At 37.9% G+C, this 22,785-nt stretch overlaps 2 protein-coding genes and 1 long non-coding RNA gene across 3 annotated transcripts; all 3 read right to left on the bottom strand.

The window, feature by feature from the left end:
* Window positions 1-58: 58 nt before the first annotated feature.
* Window positions 59-1,604, bottom strand: LOC117297960. The gene is made up of 3 exons (XR_004519930.1): window positions 1,368-1,604; window positions 832-964; window positions 59-210 (listed from the first exon to the last, which is right to left on the bottom strand). It is a non-coding gene; the product is annotated as an uncharacterized LOC117297960 (long non-coding RNA).
* A 529-nt stretch (window positions 1,605-2,133) lies between these two features.
* On the bottom strand, window positions 2,134-4,355 carry LOC117297766 (neogenin-like). Its single transcript, XM_033780914.1, has 4 exons — window positions 4,298-4,355; window positions 3,536-3,820; window positions 2,758-3,054; window positions 2,134-2,474 (listed from the first exon to the last, which is right to left on the bottom strand). The coding sequence occupies exons 1-4, from the start codon at window positions 4,353-4,355 to the stop codon at window positions 2,134-2,136; spliced, it is 981 nt and encodes a 326-aa protein (XP_033636805.1).
* A 149-nt stretch (window positions 4,356-4,504) lies between these two features.
* On the bottom strand, window positions 4,505-14,174 carry LOC117297764 (usherin-like). The gene is made up of 10 exons (XM_033780912.1): window positions 13,799-14,174; window positions 11,870-12,127; window positions 10,831-10,965; window positions 9,675-9,806; window positions 9,445-9,576; window positions 6,925-7,056; window positions 6,706-6,837; window positions 6,082-6,141; window positions 5,322-5,615; window positions 4,505-4,821 (listed from the first exon to the last, which is right to left on the bottom strand). Exons 1-10 carry the CDS (start codon window positions 14,172-14,174, stop codon window positions 4,505-4,507), a joined length of 1,968 nt encoding a protein of 655 aa, XP_033636803.1.
* Between the last annotated feature and the right edge of the window lie 8,611 nt (window positions 14,175-22,785).

Below are 22,785 nucleotides of genomic sequence, written 5' to 3'. Positions count from 1 at the left end.
AACAAAAGCATACAAACCCGTTTTAAAAACCTACCAGTATTGTTGGTATTGACTGTCACTGATACTTCTTCCCCTGCCCCTGCACTGTTAGAAGGCGTGACGTATACACGATACGTGGAGTGAGGGTCTAATCCAGTTATGGTTGTTGGTGACTGGGAGCCATCAAGCCACTGCTCACGATTCTGGGTTACGTCTCTGTCACACTGGTCCCTTTACAGAAAATCAATCAATTTAGAGAAATTATTACTGTCACAGTAAAACGAGGTGGCCTTTTGGTAAGTGTTACATATTTTGAAGTAATGAAGTAATGAAGTTTTTCTTTTGTATTGTTGTTTTTCTTGTATTAAAAGCGCTTCGAGGTCGTTTGTGTGAAGCGCTATATAAAAGCTGTACAATATTATTATTATTATTATAAATGGCGTCCCATCGACCGAGACAAAATTATGCCGAGTTGAAGCTGTCAAACTATGCATATACTAATACAACTCACTATTGCTATTCATCGGTATATTTGATTGCAACTGGTAAAACAGTTCACTAAGAAACAACATGCACTTTCATTCAAGGAAGTTAATTTGTATTAACTTGAAAGTACTTTTGACTAAATCAGTAAAAAATCCACATCTGAGAAAAAAAGCACATCAGAAAAACAAACGCATATTTATATAGTTAAAAATAGACACGAACTAATTTCAGTAAAGCAAGCAAATAAAGAAGTAAGAAAATAAGAACATGGGAAAACCCATGCATATATAAAATTTATTTAAACATGATACGACCTATAATACAGCGTTGGTGTTTGTTTGTTTACTTAGATCATACAATTCCTACCTGTTCGTAAGTTGATATTCTACTTTGTACTTAGAAACTGGGCAGTTGTTGGCGTTGGGGTTCAGCCAAGTAACATGGATCTGGGTTGCGTCTGAGGTTGGGTTTGCCCGTAGCACGGTCACTCTTCCTGGAGCTAGTAAGAAAGATGTGACGTCGTTATACGTTTCAATATACATGTATAATATTGCATCCCTTGGAGAAAAACGAAGCAGCGAACATTGCCCTGTTCCAGTGTTATTGACATAATCAAGAAGCTCTACCTGTGGCTCCTCTTCGGGGTGCCTTAATACGAACAATAATATGCATTTTATTTTTTGTAAAGTGATGACATGTTTTGGGGATCGGACTCAACATGCAACCGGTAGTAATTATATCTTCAATAGTTAAGTACGTGTCTCAGCCATTTTCCCCAAGTGCCATGCAGTGAAGCTTTGTTTGTAATGCGTTTTTTGTTTTAATACTTTTTTACATGGTCCTATACTCCCTTTTGTTTGAGACTCATTTTGGTAAACAGTTCTATATTTATATGTACATACCGACAGTATATGTGGTCTCTTCCCGCTCAAATGATGTGCCTATGCTTGCTCCGTCTGTAGTTACAGCGATGGTGTAGTTTGTACATGGAGCCAACTCGTCAAACTGTACAGACGTACTCTCACCAATCACGTCATCTTGAATTTGGATATTTCCTTTTAAAAACAACTTTGAGATGTAGCCTGTGATACTGCCTCCTCTGCTGCCACATGGGATGGGGTTCCAAGTGATGCTGATGCTACTGGCAGTCACTTCACTTCTGTTAAATGTAGGCGCTGCTTGAGGGCCTAATGTAAATCACCAAACGCAGTCGTTTATGCTTCATATCATCCCTTTCTTTGTGAATGTTGTTGTACAGAAACTCATACCGATGATCTTAAAGAACGAGCTAGCTCAAATTTAATTGTTCAAATATTAATTAATATTGATAATAAGACTTGTAATGCGCACATATCCACCCTGCTGGGTGTTCAAATGGCCTTTGTGATGTAAATGCCGCGTTGCTGTTATCAAGTCACAAGGGTCGGATGAGGTTCAACCAACTCACACGAACTGTATTGTAATCAAACGCCCGTGTTGGAATCAAACATGACGATGACACTATAATCTGCATGGTCTAGATGGTGTGGCTGGAATCACCAACATTTAATGTACATTGCAATGCTCTAAAATAATTAATACTGTAGTGAATTTATTTCACTTTCTGTAAAAGATAAATGTGCGTTTATGTTGTATGTAAAGTAAACAATTATAACACATGCATTACAATTATGCATCCACTCTGACACACTTACTTTTTTCGCCGGTAATCTTTGATCTGGTTGTCGCTGTTCCGTTCCCAGCTTCATTTCTCGATGTAACAATGACCCTATATGTAGAGTATGCTTCCAATCCTTCTATAATGACTGAAGTATCGGTAGTGTTCAGTGATGAAACACCGGCATCATTAACCTCCTGACATTGCTCCAGATTGATGAGTTCATAGGTCACCAGGTAGTCGGTGGCGAGGCATGGAGTGTCTGGGTTGGTACCATGTGGGGCTGTCCAAGATACTCTCAGTCTGTCATGTTGTATGCGACTGATGGTCAAGCCAGTAACAACACCTGGAACTTTGGAATGATCATGCACAAAAGCGTGGAACATGGTTATTGAACATAAGAAATATTAACAGTCAATGCACGCGAGAGACTAATATCAATTCATCAAAATAAACTCCATATGACTGGTTGGATCGAGCACAAAAATGAAAACAACCAAAAAACAAACAAAAATATATATATGATCGAATAATTAAGTTATTCATTATTAATACATTCATAAGTCGCTTGCGCAGATTTCATTTTGTGTGTGTATGAATCATCAGTTTCGATGAACTGTCCGTTTCATACGTACCGATTGAGTCAGTTTCTATTTCACGGCTAAACGATGTCCCTTCACCCCTAAGTTGTGCAGTAGTTACGGTGATAATGTATGTTGTACAGGGGGATAACTGGTCAAACTGTGCAGATACAGAAGTGTTTGGCACTTGCTTTAGGTTGTCTCGCTTGCTCTGCCCGTCTTGTCGAGACAAACTCACGCCGTAACCAGTGACACGAACTCCTCTACTACCACATGGGATGGGGTTCCAGGTGATGCTGATGGTATTAGATGTCACTCTACTGCTATTGAATGTAGGCGCAATCCCGAAACCTGGTCGGAAGAGACCATTAACACATTTATAATAAGGAGGAGTCGGAAAATGTGCAGATCTTTCAACAACAAAGGTGTCATTGCGTCTCTCTTACGACGAGCTGACGGAATAGATGCACTAAACATGGCCAACAACAAGCAGGTATTTTACTTACTTCTTTCTGTTGTAATCGCTGATTTATTTTTCTACGACTTGAATTCTCCTAAATAATTATTCGAACAGTTTTGTTGGTGGCATTGTGTGAATGAGGGAAATGAGAAGGTAGAACTTTTAAAAATGCTAGCATCCCTTTGCGGTAATGATGACATCACTTTTTTGAACAAACAGCTACTCAATCTTTGAATGTAAAGAGCTCGCACAATAAACACGTTTTTTTTATAATAACGTCATTATTGGTAATACAAAAAATAGTTTTGCATTGCAATAATGCTTTATTAATTATTGTTATGCTGTTATGACGTTGGATATACCATAAATTACCCTTTTGTGTTGTATTTTGCCTAGTCTCATTGGACCACGTTCCCTTTACAATGCTGTTCAAAGCTGTCACTTGAAATACATATGAAGTGCATGGCGTTAAGGAAGTTATCCTTATACGTGTATCCGTTGTTGTGGTAGTCTGCATGAACTTATTGTCTGTTGCTTTTTTATACTTGTATCGGTACTCTGTTATGTTGCCACCCGTTCTTCCACATGGAAGCTCCCATGCGAACTCGATGTAATCTGTCGATGTCGAGTCGACAATTACAGTTGGTGCTTCTGGTTCTGTTATGAAACCACAGTAAACGATTTAATTTAAAATATCATAAGACAAAAAAAAACTCTACAAGCGGAGTTCTATAGAATAATGGTACAGTCCTTACAGATCAACTAAACTCTGCACAATAGAAGCAAAGTAAAACACAACTTTCCATAGTAACATCGACCCTTCTCTAACCCCCCCCCCCCCCCCGTCTCTCTCTCTCTCTCACTCTGTCTCTAGTCGACCGAGGTCGGAATCATGTTGAGGCTCGCCCATCCCTCTCTAGGTCTCATTAGGTTGGGAAGATCAGCTGGAAGCACCCCGATGTCCCTAGCAACTACATCTGTATAGCTGAGCCATTTGTCTTCCCCTGTTTCTCCTTCCATGTTTCGGTGACCAGGTCATAGGCTGAGAGACAGGTTCTCTGGTGCTTCTGTATGAATGCCCTGCTAGTCTCAGACGATGCTGTTGTATTTTGGTGGATAGTTTTGGCTCCTTACCGTACAGTTCTGTATCTGTCATGTGTTGACTCCAGTGAACGTTGAAGCGTTTCCGCATGAGTTTTGTATAGCACCCATCCAGTTTCTCTTCAAGTTCCCGGGTGACTGTCCATGTATCCGAGCCATACAATATAATTGATTATACGGTTGATTTGAAGATGGTTAGTTTGCTCTTGTTGTTGAGCAGTTAAGCGCAAAAAGTGACTCTTACTTACTTGATTGTGTCGTTGTCATAGTTCTGGAGACGGGGGTACTACTCCCAGCTTGGTTTCTCGATGTAACAGTCACCCTGTATGTTGAGAAGGCTTCAAGTCTGTCGATGGTGATTGTAGTAGCCGTCGTGTTCAATGTGTCAAAACCTCTACTAACCTCCTCACACTGCTCAATGTTTAGAAGGTCATAGGTCACCAGGTAGTCAGTGGCAGGACAAGGACTCTGATTGTCGGTGAGAGGAGTATCCCATGATACTGTCAGTTGATTATGGCTTGTTGGAGACACGGTTACGCTTGCTACAGGATTGGGAACTTCAAGAACAAACAAGTACAAGAAAAGAAGGCTATAATAACACCCACGACAATATGTGCTACGACGTTAATCTTCCTTGTTTTGAAACATTATTACTGACCTGAGTAGAAGATGTATGAAACTATAGCCACATTTTGCGCTTAGTTGCAAGTTGCAAATTGTAGTAATATTAAGTTTAATGCTGCTCACTTATATTTCACTTAGTATTTTTTTGAAAATTGTGCCGGAACTTACACAAACAATAATTATTTGCACATCAAGCGTCTTGTGTCGTGTTTGCCGTGTACCGTATCATAATCAGGCTTGTAGATCACAAGGTAGCTCAGTAGGCCTACTGCTACTTGTCCATAAACAACTGCCAGCGCCCCGAGGGCTAAATGCACGCCATTGTGTCAGCAAATATTAATATGAAACTATGGTTAAATGCAAACTTAAACTCACAACTAAACGCACAATAATTATAACATATACCGAACTGACTTATTTAAGAGATATTTACCCGTTGATTTAGTCGTGTAGGTTTCTTCACTGTAAATCTCGATGCCTTTACTCGTTCGTGCAGCAACTTCGAGTTGATATCTTGTGCAATGTGTCAAGTGAAGGTTTACAGAAGTACCCTCGATTTCAACAGGTTCAACTTCACTCCCACGTCCATCAAGGACCTTATATACGTAGTTCACAATACTGAAGCCTTTTGCTGGGCAGATTACCGGTTCCCATGATAATGTGTGAGTGAATGAATCGTCAGCAGAATAAGAAGACACACTGAGACGTCGGGGTATCATGTTGGGATCTGAAATTAATTGGAACATTCCGAGTGTATTACATCGTGAAGAGCGTATACAATTCACTTCACACAGTCACTGCTCATAAGTGAAAATGAGCCAGTGTATGAACTAATCCCTTAAATGCCATGATTACATTGACCTTGGAGACCACGCCTCACTTTAATACATCCATGCAGAGAGACAGGACTGAGCTACAATAAGAATAATGCAAAATGCAATGCAGGATAAAAACAGGATATAAACAGTAAGTCATAATACTTTGCTCTAACAAACAAAAAACATCAGCAAATATGGGACCCCAAAAAAGTTTAAAATAGGGAAGACACATTGGGAAGAAAATTTATCAGACCATTTAAAGATTTGAAGATTAACAATGCCTATCTAAATTTAATCATAAAATAATCACAGATAGGGAAAATCGAGTTGGGAACAAGCCTACATATCTGGGTTCAGCAGATGAGTGCAACCTACCTAATACTGTACAAGTCGTACTGCACGATAGCATAATATCTCCATGGGGAAGACATTGCTCTGTTGAATAAAAAACACCATTATAACAACTTATAAATGGTAATCACTCTGGCAATATACAGCTTTCGGTAAGCTTCATGCATCAACTTATCAACTTTGGATAACATAAAAAATTTTGGGAACGTTTCACATCAAAGTAATGTATGTTCTCTAAAAAGATCAGTTGCTATTCCCTGCAATTGGAATCTGAGAAGCGTTTATGTCAGTAGCACTTCTGTGATTGTGTTTTCTTATTACACTTGCTACATAATTTCGTCAATATCTAAAAAATGCCATCGTCTTTTCAATTAAAATGTCCATTATGTTGGTGTATAGTTGCACACAACACATGTTTATGTACATGTATAACATAATTTACCGTTTAAGAAAACCTTAGCATTTAACCTAAAATGGAAAAACACCGTCACAATCCTTTAGTTGACACCCATAATTATTTGGTCCAGTAAACCACTTGAGTTACTCCAAGTTCCTTTTAAAAACAAAAAACTATGAAGGCAATGTTCAACTCAACATTAATGGTTAGTAGAAGCCAAGTTTGTGCTTACTTAGTATTGTATTCAATACCTTGACAAATGTTCCCAGTGTATCCTGCGGCACAGCTTCCACTACATTGACCTGTTGTTCCATCACATGACACACTGTCGGCACAGTGGCAAGTCTGGGCACACTCAGCACCGAATTTGCCATCGATACAATCTGAAGAGTAGGAAAGAGAACATTACAGCATATTTTGAAATCCCGAACATTTCAAATGTTAACTGAAGGCATGTCCTCTTCCCTTACCTTGACAGTTATCTCCTGTGTATCCTGCTGCACAGTCTCCATCACATTCACCCGTTGTACCGTCGCATGACGCGCCGTCGGCACAGTGACAGTTCTGGGCACAGTTGACGCCGAATTTGCCATCGATACACACTGAAAAGCAGAAAAGTAAACATTGTAAAATTGAACTTCCTAACATTTCAAGATTCAGTTGAAGGCATTTTTCCGTATGTCGGACTCTGTTATAAATTGCATATTATAACATATTCGTATTAGTCCGACAAAGAAATCTTTCTTTAGTTAATAGTCGGACGAAGATTATTTTATTTAGTTTAAGTTGTCCAACGAGGATTCTTAAGTTTATTATAGAGTCATTGCTTCAACGTTCACCTCCTGTTTGGGTGTTAGTTTTTCTTAGTTTTATAATTCTGAGTAACATTTGTTTATAGTACCACATCCTTGAGAAATTCCTTGACCATAAGACATAGCAGTTGGTTGCCCCCAGGGACATGACGTGAGGCTATGTTGCAATAACTGTTGCAAGGTCAGTAGTTTCCTTGAATCGTGCCCGGATTTGATTGTCTTTAGCTGCCCACACGTTTTCTTAGGAACTTAGGCCACTAATACTTTTCTCATTGGTCAAGCCCAACCAGGATATTAGTGTTTTAATATTTCTGGCCAATCATAGTTTAACTTTCCTGTCCGAGTGCGTGACCAGCTTGGTATATCCTGGCTCGTTTTCCACTGGATCCTCAGAGCGAAAATCGGCCTAGTGCAAGGAAGACTTCTTGAAAGTGTTTAGATAATTACACTTTGCGTAGATTTTGTTTGGAACATTATTTTATTACTTCACTAAGTACGTTCCTAAATCCCCTTCTTGCACGTGCTCTGTTGATACAGGTAAGCTTTGATTATTTCTTTCTATTGTATAAGATTTATCACTTGTGCATTTGACTTTGAAAGATTTGTTCGACAAGGTAGTTGGAGTAAGACTCAAGATGGATGGTACAGTTCAATATGAGTTTTAGACAATTATGTTGATTATTCGAACAATGCTGCTAAGATGTATAGATTCCTTGAGTATTTTATTGTGTAATCTTTTTGTTGTTTAGCATGTGCACGGAAAAGCTTTAGGAGTTCCGTCTATTTAATCGTATATTATTCCTCTTACTTTCTATTGCCGATATGATTTAGTTGTATATTGCATTTATTGCTAGTTAGCAGTTAGATTTTTACACTCAGTGCTATTCTTTTACCGTTCGATACGTTTTTATGTTTGATAGAACCTATTTGGTTTATCGAAACACCTGTTACTTTACCGTGATTTCACTCATAGCGCCTTCCACATTTGATCATTATGTGATTGAACAATTTCTGATTAGTATATGATATACTTTGTTATTGGTATGTTCCTACATTTTTGCTAAGCAATACCATGGCAATACGTAACTTTAGTTGTGCTGGACAAGCATTGTCCTTAGATAACCCCTTTTCACACTTGAAGATGTCCGAGCACATTCCTTTCCATTTAAGTAGACTAGACGACTGTTTGCTGTTACGCACGTAAACAGTTGTGACCTTTGATCTGGATTAACCACTATCGTGTTATCCACATGTACGCATAGGCGATTTCTTATCGTTCCCTTATGTTTAAGTTTCATGAAGGTTATCAGTATGCACTGGAAGAGTGTTACTGTGATTTGTATTTTATTGTATGTTCTTTATGTTTGTGTAAGTCATAGTTGAATTTGTTTATGATGAGTTTAGACTTTTAACAGAGCGAAAATCGGCCTAGTGCAAGGAAGACTTCTTGGAAGTGTTTAGATAATTACACTTTGCGTAGATTTTGTTTGGAACGTTTGTTACTTCCTTAAGTACGTTCCTAAGTCCCCTTCTTGCATCTTTACCACGTGCTGTTGATACAGACCAGCCCACAGGCCTCGCTTGGGAAGTTGACCCGGTTCAACTTTTCGCCAGTCCCGCTCTCAACCCCCCTTCGTCATCTTCCTGGAATTCGTCAGAGTCACTTCTTGGACTTCGGAGCCAATCTGATGTCGACCTCCCAAGACAGAGTCTCTGCCAAGTCCAGTTGAAGCGCGGAACCAGCTAAGACCTATTATATATCATTGTGTATTTTCGTTGCCATTAACTGCTTCAGTATTTCTTATTGTTGTTTCCTTTTACAAACCTCATATGTTGTTGAGTATTTTTACGTGTTGTTTCACCTTGGTGAATTGCCACTCAAATATCATTTCGGACAGTTGTGAACCGTTGATAATACTGAAGGAGTTAATATGATTTTGAACCACTGCCTTATTGATTGTTTTTATAACTGAATGTATTGTATTGTATTTGTTGAATCTTTGATATTGAGATATTGAGATAATTTTCATAATAATAATAACTATTTGAGAGAGAAGAGAATCTAACTAAATTGCTGTCTGTTGTGTTTTCTTTCTTAGCAAACATTCCGATATTCTTAATGGAACCACGTCGTAGGCTCTTGATTATTTAAAAGAGGTAAAAACCTGTGACACGTACCTTGGCAGTTGTCTCCTGTGTATCCCGATGCACAGTCTCCGTCACACCGACCCGTTGTGCCATCACATGACGCGTCCGCACAGTGACAAGTCTGGGCACAGTTCAAACCGAATTCACCAGAGGTACATTGTACTGGGAAATAGGAATAGATACATGATGATTATTAATGTAGACGTTGAATATCAAATTCGGTGTTTCTTAAATTTCCAATTTCCAGCTATAATCCGTACCTTGACAGTTATCTCCTTTGTATCCTGCTGCACAGTCTCCATCACATTCACCCGTTGTACCGTCGCATGACGCACCGTCGGCACAGTGACAGTTCTGGGCACAGTTGGCACCGTATGTTCCATTCTCACAATCTGAACCAGTTAAGAAAGAACCAAAGAAAAGTGCTAAAAACAAACCGAATGCTGGCTGTCTGTTTATCGACGCCTGGTACATTGAAGCTTTTTGCCCAGAAAATGTACACCGAATGAACCCAAACAATTCTAGAGGGATTCTAAATCCATGGTAATAAAGTCCGCGTGGTTGGATCTAGCGATTGTGTACTCGATGTTTTTATTCAGTGCCACCTCAGTATAGTGATATCCTCCTAAAGCCGACTTAAAAGTTCTAGACACGCAACTATCTTGATCTGAACATAGTCGTTCAGGACAGTGGGGGAAGGGATAGGTGATTTCTGTTTTCTTGGGAAGCTGTATTTTGTTCTTAGCAGATTCAAATATTGTTTGCGTTTAGCTTATGAATATGTTATTCTATCAACGGCACACTTTTGATTTTTTTTCGTCCGATTGTTTGAGTTATAAATGTACCTTCCTTGCACTCAAGTCCCTGGTACCCAGCGGCACAGCTGCATCCGTATGGATCCGGTAAACAGAACAGCATTCCTTTGCAGGTAGAACCATCGGTAGGCAACCCAACAGCGTCGCAGCGAAGGCTCCCTTTTTGGCCAAAGCGGTTCGGTCCTTTTACTAGTACAATTACAAGTTCAATTCACATAATATGAACAACCATTTAAAATTACTAGTGGTATATTGATATGGATGAAACTTCTTTAGAGCAGACTGGGTAAACAGAATGAGTTTTTGTCGTGTTAAAAACCCAGCTTGTGGCACTAATAACTCTTCCAAAAACACTACCTGCGGGCAGTTTTCCATACCCCATAATAGGACTACATTGGTCTATCAAAGAGACGGTAAAATATCAATTTGGCTACCCGACTGCTAGTAGAAGAGACTATAATATGGATTGTGCTGACAACACAGGAATGATTCAACTTTTATGTTGCAAGTTTAGATTGATATCGATACGCTGTTCCAATTGACAGTGTTTCTGTTTTCTGTAAAGTCAACTTCAATAAAATGTTCGTCTTTGTGTACTCACTTGTTTCACAGAGCTCACCACTAAACCCAGGTGGACAAATGCAGTCACCACCAACGTCATCACAAACGCCACCATTAAGACATCTCGGACACTCGCTGCTACAGTCCGATGGGCCATAGTTATTTTGTGGGCATCCTGTTTTATCAAAGAAAAAACAGTGTCAAACGTTTACTATAACTCCACGTTAGCGTAAAACCAGCACACAAATAGTTGCCCCCCCCCCTCCCCAACTAGAATGCTCAGCAGGTGGATTGACCATTGCCTTAGTTTCCTGATTGAACCCGACAGTTCCGTAAGCTTGGTCTGTTAATTTTTGTCTCTGCATTTCTTTCAAAAAAATAGCTATCAACATCTTTGCATGGAAGTGAAGCAATGTTATCGGGACGTAGTAGTAAGTTTAAAGGGACTGGACACTTTTGGTAATTGTCAAAGACCAGTATCCTCACTTGGTGTATCTCAACATATGCATAAAATAACAAACCTGTGCAAATTTGAGCTCAACCGGTCATCGAAGTTGCGAGATTATAATGAAAGAAAAAACACCCTTGTCACTCGGAGTTGTGTGCTTTCAGCCTTGATTTCGAGACCTCAAATTCTAAATCTGAGGTCTCGAAATCAAATTCGTGGAAAATTACTTCTTTCTCGAAACCTACTCCACTCCACTACCGGCCTCTCCCCATTACTCGTTACCAAGAAAGGTTTTATGCTAATAATTATTTTGAGTAATTACCAATATTGTCCACTGCCTTTAAATGTAAGTGATAGCAGCCCAGTATATCTAGACAACATACAACATACATACAACTAAATATTTATAAAGCGCCTTTACATCAAGATCAAAGCGCTGGAAAGAGAAAGACCAATGTAACTACAAAAACAACAAATTACACCCGATACAAGTGAGTTTTGAGAGGTTTTTTTTGAATAAAGGCAAAGAGTTACAATTTCTGATGAGTACTGAGAGGTTGTTCCATATTCAACAATAGTAACCTCACAGATTGATATCTTAAAAAATTGACAAAAGTTTCATTCTGCTTACCCCTCACAATTAACCTCAGTAGCGCCTGATTTCCTTTGTCGCGTTCATGTTGATAATGACACTCGTAAATACCACTGTCGGTGGTACTGGCGCTTCTTATGTAAAATTTCAGTTTGTTTTGTTTAATAAGGACCACGCCATTTTTCCTCCATTTGCTCCTCAGGTTGTTGTTGTCAAACGTTGGGTTTTTGGTAACGACGAGACTAACGGGATCCACACGGTTCACAGTACGGCTAACGAAGTTTGGTAGCAGGGATGCTGTGGATGTCAAAATGACAAAACAGATTGCACCATGGTTAGCATTAATGTCAACTTTATTTGTTAATGGCATAATAAGCATAAACATAATGCGTACTCATAATAAAAAAATTTTTTTTGTAAACATTTACCAAAAGACACTCCGGCACCGGCCCGGAAAGCTTCTCCGTGCAAAAACGGTACACATTTAATTATTGCTTGGGATAATTTGTACCGGTGGTTGCGTTCTGTGTGATGTGCTTTTGGGTTGTGAGTCACAGTGACTACTACTAGTAATATCGAAGTCTTATATAGCGCACGTACCCACAAAACAAGGTTCCCAAGGCACTGAGTAATACACATTTTCAGACAATTAGGTTATTGCAGAGATTAATTCTGATACCAAAATATTTAGCACCTTGTAAGGATTTACAAGGTGCTACGGCGCGCATACAGCAGCTAGAGCCAGGAACGCCGGGGCGAATCCCTTCTCTTTTCGATAAGTGCATGGGGTTCTTTTACATGCGTTTAAAATTATACATAACATGTCCTGCTTGAGGACACAAGTGTCACGGCTGGGGAGACGAAGCCACACTCTCCTGATCAGAAACACCCGAGTTTGAATTCGGTGCTCTTAACCGCTCGGCCACGACACTCCCACCTCGTGATTAATAGTATTAATAATGAATTGTTATACAGCGCACGTATCTTGTGCAAATTAAACAAGCTGAATCGCGAAGTCATCTCCAATTAGTCTTTGAAATAATATTCAACAGAACGCTTTCCGGCAGTCGCAAACAAATCTGCTAAATAAAAAATGAGTAAAGGAGGCACATAATATATTCTGGCAACTGCATACAAAAAATATGATAGTGGCACTCAATCCATGAAGTCAGTTACAACAAAAACTATAAAAAGAAAGCATAATATAAGATTGCATGTTTCTTGACGAATTTATAGTAACCACTTCCATTCCTTAATTATCGTTAACTGTTGTTCATAGGACATTGGACAGAAACCCACTTTTAGTTTTTCATTATGTGCGCTCAAAAACATTTCGTGCTGACAAAATCATGTTAGCACTAAAAAGTCAAATGTTTCAGACGCTTAGTGATTTTTTTTATTGAACTCAGAATTCATTTTGTGCACCTAAACTCAATTCGTCTGCTCGAAACACAAATAAATTTTATCGAAGGAAATGATTTAAAGGACACAACAGAATTTAAAGAGCGAGACATTATGTGGAGCTCAAATTTCGTGCGCTCAAATTTAGTTGTACCCGAACAAGCACACTCAGTTGTGTTCCGTGTTAATCTATAGTCCTTACTGTGACGTATAGTAACATCGTGGACCATTGATGATTATTACCTTTGACGCTTTTTTTTTTTACGACAATGCCGTTTTGATTCGTATGGCGCTTTGGATTTTTCACCTAAAACTCGTCCTTTTGCAAAGCGTGACAGTGTTCAAAGGTTTACTTTATGTAAGTTTTACTTAAGACAAATTCAATTGTTACACACCGGTTCACCTTTCTACTAGAAAACCACAAAAAGCTAATAGAAAAAAATAGCTTAAGTTGATCTTTAACCGGTATCAGTGATTCTCAAATTGAACAAAGTATATTCACATGCAATGCTCTTCTGATAAATGCAAAACTTAGTCACATGCTCGATTCACATTTGAATCACTCACCTGTGGATCTCATCCGTATCGTTTTCACTGTGTTGGAGCCATACGTCCATTCGAACACACCGACGCTTCCTGTTGCGTTACTGATAACTTTATACATATTCCTCTTTACATTGTCTGGCAATGTCGATGGGAAAGAACCAGAAGAATCCGTCCACCCAGTCATGTCGGTATCTTTACCCGTCCGTATGAATCGTGTTAAACCAAGTTCTTCATTGTTGTCTGCTGTGGTCTCATCACCAGTCACCAAATAACTTGCAATGAATACGTATTGAGTTCTCTTCAGCGAGCCAGTAGCTGTCACGCTGGTAGCTGTCACGCTGGTAAAGTCTACCACTGCTGATGACACGCCTGGAGAATTGTTAAAAATGAGCGACATGTTCCGTTAGAAGAAAACAAAATCTCAAAACAAACACAAATTACAAACAGTTAGAAGTAAATGTCGGCTAAATGTCGGCTAAATGTCGGCTAAATGCACTGGATGGCATGTTTGGTAATAATGTCATAGACTGAAGTGCTCTCACTTGGTGTATCCCAACATATGCATACAATATTTATTAAACAGAAAAAAAAAAAAAATTGGGCTCGATATTAGTCATTGAAGTTGCAAGAGAAAAACAAACGTTCTTATTGCACAACTTTGTATTCTTTCTGCAGATGTATAACTAAGAGTCAGTTCAGGTAAATAATTGACATAGTTGCTCACGGTCAAAAAATGATTTGTTTTGTATACTTTGTGGGTTGAAGGGCCTTGGGGTGCAAGTAAAAAAAAATGCATTTTCAATTCTATATATAGCCCGTTGCCATGGATACGGCTCATTTTGTGTTTTGGCCATTTTAGGCCGATTTTGGGGTTTGAAAACTGTTTTTTAGCTCATGTTTACAACTCCACCCCACCAAAATGCAAAATTATTTCAAAAAACCTTTTGTATCACTACAAAGTATCATCATTGGCCTTCCTTGAGAAAAAAAATGATTGCTTTAAACATCACCCTTGTGCTATTTTTGCATCATGCATTACAGTATGTTTTAAGAACTTGCAAAATCGACATTTTTACCCTATTTTTGGACCCCAAAATATCAATTTGCCAGGAGTCTCAGAAAATTTTCCTTTCGGTCGGGATAAGGCCAAAATTGGTCTTTTCATATCTGGTGAGAAAAACTTGGGCAATTGTATCCTGTTGTGACAGTACTGCCTCAAAACTAGATTTTTTTCCCCAAAACGTGAATGTCTTTTCACATAATATTGAAATAATGTGTCCACGGTAAAAAAAAAGGGAATATTTGTCTAATAATTTGTGGATGGTAGGGACTTGGGGTCAAAATAAGCAAAACTTACATTTCAAATTATAATATAACACGTTACCATGGTAACAGCTCATTTGTTATAAGGCCACTTTAGGCCGGTTTTGGGGTCTGAAAAACTGTTTTTTTGTTAATATTTACAACTCCACCCCACCAAAAAACAAAAATATTTCATTAAACCTTTCCCATCACTACAAATTATCATCCTTGGTTTTACTTGAGACAACAAATTATTGCTATAAATTTCACACTTGTGCTATTTTTAGAACGTGCAATAGAGCATGTTTTTAGAACTTGCAAAATCAACATTTTTTCCACATTTTTGCCATCATTTTTTTTTTAGGGGTCTCAGAATATTTTCCTTTCGGTTTAGATTAGGACCAAAATTTGTCTTTTTTTTCTGGTTAGAAAAACTTGGGCATTTGTATCCTGATGTATCAGTACTGTCTCAAAAATAGACCCTTTTCCCCCAAAACAGAGAGAAATGCATTTGGAAATATTTGCTTCATTTTGAATTTATAATATCAATCTGGCAGCTTTTCATAAGCACTCTGTAGGCTTATTAGTGCATTCTACCCAACATTGATCAGAACTTGTTGATGACCTAAATCTTAGAAGTTGACAGACAACTGGCGCCCACAACAAGGGACGTTGGTCTTCGGCTCTCGTGTGAAAAGGGCTTAAATGTCCATTCACCTGCTTTGGCCTTCTGTAAGCAGTTCCCACATCCATGGTGGGGTTCCTTTTAATAGTACTGTTGCAAACAATACAAGAGTTGGTTTATTTAACGTGATAAACAATTCAGCAGGTAATGTTTGACAATGTTTTTTGTTGATCGTTCTCAGAGACATATATAACAATATGAATTAGTAAGATAGTGACTGGAAAAAATAACCAAACTTGGATGAATAAACTGTTGTCACTGCAATTGCATCTTACTTATTTATGTTGAGCAGGAGCAAGTATTTACAACTTCTTTCATGTTGTTTCATTAAAGGAACACGTTGCCTTCGATCGGTCGAGTTGGTCTTTGAAAAGCGTTTGAACCGTTTTTTACAAAATGCATATGATTAGAAAGATATTTTAAAAGTAAAATATAATTAGATCCACACAAGTAACACTCAAAAACATCTTTTTAACCATATACATTTTATAAGAAACGGTTACAAACACATTTCAAAGACCAACTTGACCGATCCCAAGCAAAGTGTTTCTTTTAAATGATCTCTTACGCTCATCTTGCAAATCGTTAGTATCATTGTAATAAGATCTTGGCAAACTTTTTCCAACACTTATAAGCGGAGGCTTTCAATTTCCCACATTTGTGTTGGACAGGATTGGATGCTCCAAACCATCTGCCTCAAGCACATACACTATAGATGTTGTTTATGATCTCCATCTCTATGAAAAGTTTTACATTTGGTAGCAGGCAGGGAGAGTAGGCCCTGTATTAAAGATAACTTGTAAAGAAGGCTCACCACACCCTACTTGCAATGGGAATCAAACCTGTACAGTAGGTAAAGTAGTCAAAACAAGAACTCTCAGTGGCAAAGCATTGGTTATGGCTTGGTTGGATACCATTATGTTTAAATAAAAACTTTGTGTTCATTACTCAAAGGTCATGGCAACAGTGCCAGACTTTTAACAAGCATGCATTGTTTTTGGAAAAATTACTATATTTGAGGCAGGTAGTGTCACAACAGGATCCAATAAACCCAAGTGTTTCTCTCCAGAAGACATGAAAACACCAATAATCGTCCCAATCACAACCGAAAGGGAACACTTTCAAAAAAGAGGCACTATTCACAAAACATTGTTTTATGCAATGTCAAGAAATATGATTGGGGCTGGGCCGGGAAAATTCTTAAATTAGGTCATCAACAGTTCCTGATCAATGTTCGGTAATTCACCAAGCCTACAGAGTGCTTAGGAAAAGCTACAGGATTGATAGCATTATTACTTTTTAATGTTATAAATTCAATATGAAGAGAAAAAAAACAACAATTCAAAATGCAGTTTTCTGTTTTGGAAAAAACACCTAATTTTAAAACAGTACTGTTACATCAAGATACAATTGCCAAAGTTTTTCTTACCAGAAATAAAAAGATCAATTTTGGCCCTAATCAAAACCGACATGAGACCCCTGAAAAAAATGAAATTTTGAGGGCAAAAAAGATTGTAAAAATGTTGATTTTGCAAGTTCTAAAACATACTCTAATGTTCTAAAGAAATAGCACAAGGGTGAAATTTATAGCAATAATTTCTCAAATAAAGTCAAGGATGATACTTTGTAGTGATGTAAAAGGTTTTATGAAATATTTTTGCGTTTTGGTGGGGTGGAGTTGTAAATATTAACTTAAAAAAAAAAAAAAACAACAGTTTTTCAGTTTATTTGGACCCCAAGTCCCTACCATCCACAAAGTATTAGAAAAATATTCCTTTTTGTTTTTACCGTGGACACGTATGTCAATATGTGAAAAGACCCTTAAAAAGCATTTTTTACTTTTTGGGGAAACAAGTCTAGTTTTGAGGCAGTACTGTCACCACAGGATACAATTGCCCAAATTGTTCTCACCAGATATGAAAAGACCAATGTTGCCCCTCATCACAACCGAAAGGAAAATTTTCTGGGACCCCTGGCAAATTGACATTTTGGGGTCCAAAAATAGGGTAAAAATGCCGATTTTGCAAGTTCTAAAAACACACTGTAATGCATGGTGCAAAAATAGCACAAGAATGATATTTAAGGCAATAATTATTTTTTTCAAGAAAGGCCAAGGATGATGCTTTGTATTTATATAATAATAATTTAATGTGAAATAATTTTGCATTTTGGTGGGGTGGAGTTGTAAATATGAGCTAAAAACCAGTTTTTCAGACCCCAAAATCGGCCTAAAATGGCCAAAACACAAAATGAGCCGTAACCATGGCAACGGGCCATATATATAATTGAAAATACAATTTTGTTTACTTGCACCCCAAGGCCCTTCAACCCACAAAGTATAAAAAAAAAAATCATTTTTGACCGTGAACAACTATGTCAATTATTTACCTGAACTGACTTATAAAGGCTTTAGCTGAAACATTTTGATGATTGGGTGAGAATTTACCTCTTTCTTAAACTTGCATTACTTCAGGGTGAGTCTTTTTTCTATCAACTGCTCTCCTTTGATCGTTACCAAGAACGTTTTAAGCTAACAATTTATTTACCTATCGTGTCCGAAACATTTAATGCTAAGATAAGTCACTGTAAACTTAATAATACCACTACTGCTTGAAAATGTTAAGCTTCGCTGTTTCTTAAAGTTTAAACAAACAACTAAATGATCAAATCAAAGAGTTATACTTTGTTTTGAGTTCTGTTTTCTTTTTTTAAGTCCACTGCCTGTAAGCGGCGCTCCGCAGCCGGCCGCATTCTTTAGAAACGATGACTCGGTCCAAACCCATGCACAGCATTGGGCCGAGGTTTTGTGATGTTGGTTTTGTTTTCAAAACTATAACTACACCTTTGTAAATACAACTTTAGGAGAATGTCAATACAAAAGGCGTTTATAATTGTTGTAGTAGGCGTATACTCGTTACACGAATTTCTAAACTCTAATCGAGTCGTGCCGCACTGATTACCCTTTGAAGTAAAAGTGAAAGTGGTGTCAAACAGTCTTGGCCTTATTGTAATACCCCGTTCGGTACAGTTTTGGCCTAATTGTAATACCCCGTTCGGTACATTTTTGGCCTTCAGAAACTTCATAAATAAAAGTTTCTATTAAAAAAACTTCAATTAAATTGAACCCGTTTATTTGAGTTTACGATTGTTTATTTGTTTACTTTTACGGCGACGTCATGGCATCGTAATAAACAGAAGTTAACTTGTCAAGAAAGAAAAACAAAAACCTCAAGGGTACATACCTTCAAAAATTCCCAACAATATGAAAATCAGCTTGAGTTTCACATGAAGTTGTCCTGCCATGGCTGTCTGTAAGGCGACACTGACTGCTCTCTCTTGCTTAATATAATCCACTCTGAGAAGGAAAATCATTTATATTACTCATACAATTGAATAAGGAACTTATGCAATTTATTGTTAACCAATGGAGGATAATTATTGTTTTTTAGATGAAGATTGTTGAAGTTGACCGTCTGCCAAATTTGCTTAATCGTTGTTAAACAACTTGTTATGGATAGTTCCTCCTCGGAGAACAGGGCAGGAAATCCTGGTGTCTGTTGCTCTTTTTAAAAGATGTTATCAAAACATTAATTCCGGAAATGTTTCGTTTGAATTGCACATCATTACAATATCATGTTTCCTTAATTAGTCTAGCTAAGATACTGAACCTGATTTGTACTTGTATACGCGTGCTAACGTTTATTTAGCACAAACGGAATACACTTTTGTTACAAATTGTTGCCTCCAATCCAGAATAAAAATCGGCTTTATTATTTACAGTAAAGCGAGCGGGGAATACGGGAAGACATTTTACAAGAGAAATGAAAAATTAATTTGTCTTTTGACAAGGAGTAAGACTTGACATGGTTTCTATTGATTGCCGTTAATAAAGTTTAATACAACTTGCACTTGGTAAATGCATGTATGTCTCTATTAAATTCTCAAATCTCGACCGATCATGTATTATTATGAAATATTATGAAATCTCAATATTGTTTTTAAATCAAACGTTGTGTGACATACCTGACATCATCTTCCTTGTCAAAAGGGAGGTCGACCCAAGCCCATCTGAGAATGTAAAGATCGCAAGGCCGAGTTGACAAAAAAAAAATCATGCAAATCGTAGTGGACACCGCGCAGTTATAGGGCAGCGAACAAAACAAAACATAACCATGTCTTCATAAAGCCTACAGGAAATGCTATTACTTTAAATATTAATAATATGGTGGTGATTAAATAAATCATAAAATATTACGAATCCAAAGGGAAAGAAGAGGAACAAATTAGTGACATTTCAACTCGTTGTGTATTTACGCGTTAACACTGTTTCAACATTGCTGACGTTTTAACTTTAGAATTGAAGCTCATGTTTAGTTTGATCAAATCTATACTTCAAGAAGGAAACAGTAAAACTATGTATTGAATCCATTGTGTGGGCCAGGAGGCATACAACAAAAAATGAAGATATAACAGGAATATGCAAAGGTTTCAGTTTTCCCATTGTCTTCGTGGATGGTTAGGCAATATGTAGCGCTGTCAGTTCATATTAACCATGTGTTATCCTTATCAATAACGATGTTTAGTGTTTGTCGTTTTTTACTATACTGGTTCTTTTTTATATTTAGCTTTTTACTTTAAAAAAAATCAAATCATTATTGGTTTAAAGGATTACGTGATGTAATTTATAAATGATTTATTTTATAACGAATCCAACCCGATTATGGTTGCAGATAAATGATCCTTACTTTAAAAACCCTTACCAATACTGTACAAGGAAACGTAAGAACACAACACACAAAATGATTGCATACAATAATAACTTTTGAGAACCGTTGTAAAACAGTTTTTCCCCCAAATCAGTTTGCGATAAACATCTGTATTTCCTGTTTAGCTAATAAGAGGAACTATCAAGTTTAATTCTTGCCAAATTTTCATCCAGACCACTCAAAAATCACAACGAACAACCAAAAGGTTGAAGATTCAAAGTAAACACAAAGTTCTCAAGCTAATTGTTGTCCGATCAAGACAATATTTCATATCAAATGATACCCATATGACTTTATAATTTATTGGCGCTGCGAACACATTCAAAGTACACACGGACAATATTTAGAATGCATAACCATTTTTGTCAACATTTGTCTTGAAACAAAAACAAGTTGAAGAGACCCTGCATCTTCACGCACAACGATAGGAACTACGGTCATGGGAACAAAGGGAAAGTTACCAGTCACTTAAAGCCATTATACACTTTCGGTAAACAGTATTGTCCAAGTCCCACACTTCGTGTATCACAACTTATATATAAAACAACAAACCTGTGAAAACTTAGGCTCAATCGGTCATCGGAGTCGGAAGAAAAAAACGGGAAAACCCACCCTTGTTTGCGCACGTTTCGCCGTGTCATGACATGTGTTTAAAATAAATCCGTAATTCTCGCTAACGAGAATTTATATTAATTTACCGTTTTCTCAAAAAGTAAAGCATTTCATGGACTAATAGTTTAAGAGAAGTCTTTCACCATTACCTTCTGTAATTTTTTTTTTTTTTCTGTACCGAAAGTGTCCAATGGCTTTAATATAGTGATATATTTTGATGTAAGAACTTAACGGCTGCTATCCGGGGGGGGGGGGGGGGGGGGTTACATTAAGTTAATTATCCTGAATGCAATAGTTTAAAGGCAGTGAAATTTTTTGGTAATTACTCAAAATAATTATAATCATAAAATCTTTCTTGGTGACGAGTAATAGGGAGAGGTTGATAGTATAAAACATTGTGAGAAACAGCTCCCTCTGAAGTGACGTAGGTTTCGAGAAAGAAGTAATTTTCCACGAACTTGATTTCGAGATCTCAGATTTAGACCGTGGTGCGACAAAGGTGTGTTTAGCTTTTACTATTATCTCGCAAGTTCGACGACCGATCGAGCTCAAATTTTGTACAGGTTTAACTGTTCTGCATAATGTTGAGATACACCAACTGTGGAGACTAATCTTAAAAAAATTATCAATAGTGTCCAGTGTATTTAATCACTAGTGAAGAAACCCATCATAGGGTCACCCGATTGGGTTTGACCACAAACGGCAGTCAAATTTAGTCAAAGACTAAACGCAGTGAAAAACACATACACGCACACACGATTGGTTGATCATTCGGGTAATTTCTGAATGGAGTGATTTGTTGTTGAGTATAATTTGCTCGATGTAACAGAGTTGGGGTCCGCCCGATAGTCCGAAGGTCCGTTAGTCCGAAGGTGCAATAGTCCGAAGGTTCGATAGTCCGAACGCGCAAATTTTCCATAAGAGGGGGTTCATTAGTCCGAAAATGTAATAGGGTTCGTTAATCCGAACATATGATGCGATAGTCCGAAGGTTCATTAGTCCGAAGGTTCATCGATCCGAAGGTTTACTGGTCCGAAGGTTCGGTAGTCCGAATTTTAAAAAGGTTAGTTGGTCCGAAGGTTCGATAGTTCGAAACAAAAACGAGGTTCAACAGTCCGAAGGTTCATTATTCCGAATCAACAATAAGGTTCGGTAGTCCGAATCGACGATAAGGTTCGATAGTCCGAATTGACAATAAGGTTCGATAGTCCGAATTGACAATAAGGTTCGATAGTCCGAACTGACAATAAGGTTCGATAGTCCGAATCGATAATAAGTTTGGATAATAAGGATCGAAAGACGCACACCGTAGGGCAATTTAAATAAGAAGTTCGTTTTGTTCATAGATATAAAATTAAAATAACTGAAATAACTAGATCGGCCGCGCGTACATACACGGGTTCTGGCATGGGTCCGCCATTGGCCTATCTCCCCTGTTCACTTTCTGTGCGTTGCCGTGGTCACGTGACTTGTTGCCGTCGGCACGTGACATTTAGCGCGTCCAAAGCCTATCTCCCGTGTGCATTTTCTGCGCGTCGGCTTTCGAACGTGAAATCGTTACCGCGTCCATGGCGAACCAAAAAAAATTATACACAGGCAATGGGTAATGGCGCGTGTGTATTATCGATTCGGACTATCGAACT

The sequence above is a fragment of the Asterias rubens genome, chromosome 12, assembly GCF_902459465.1.
Source record: "Asterias rubens chromosome 12, eAstRub1.3, whole genome shotgun sequence".
NCBI classification, from domain to species: Eukaryota; Metazoa; Echinodermata; class Asteroidea; order Forcipulatida; family Asteriidae; genus Asterias; species Asterias rubens.
Note: the sequence above shows the minus strand (reverse complement) of the source record. Positions and strands in the feature narration are given on the sequence as shown.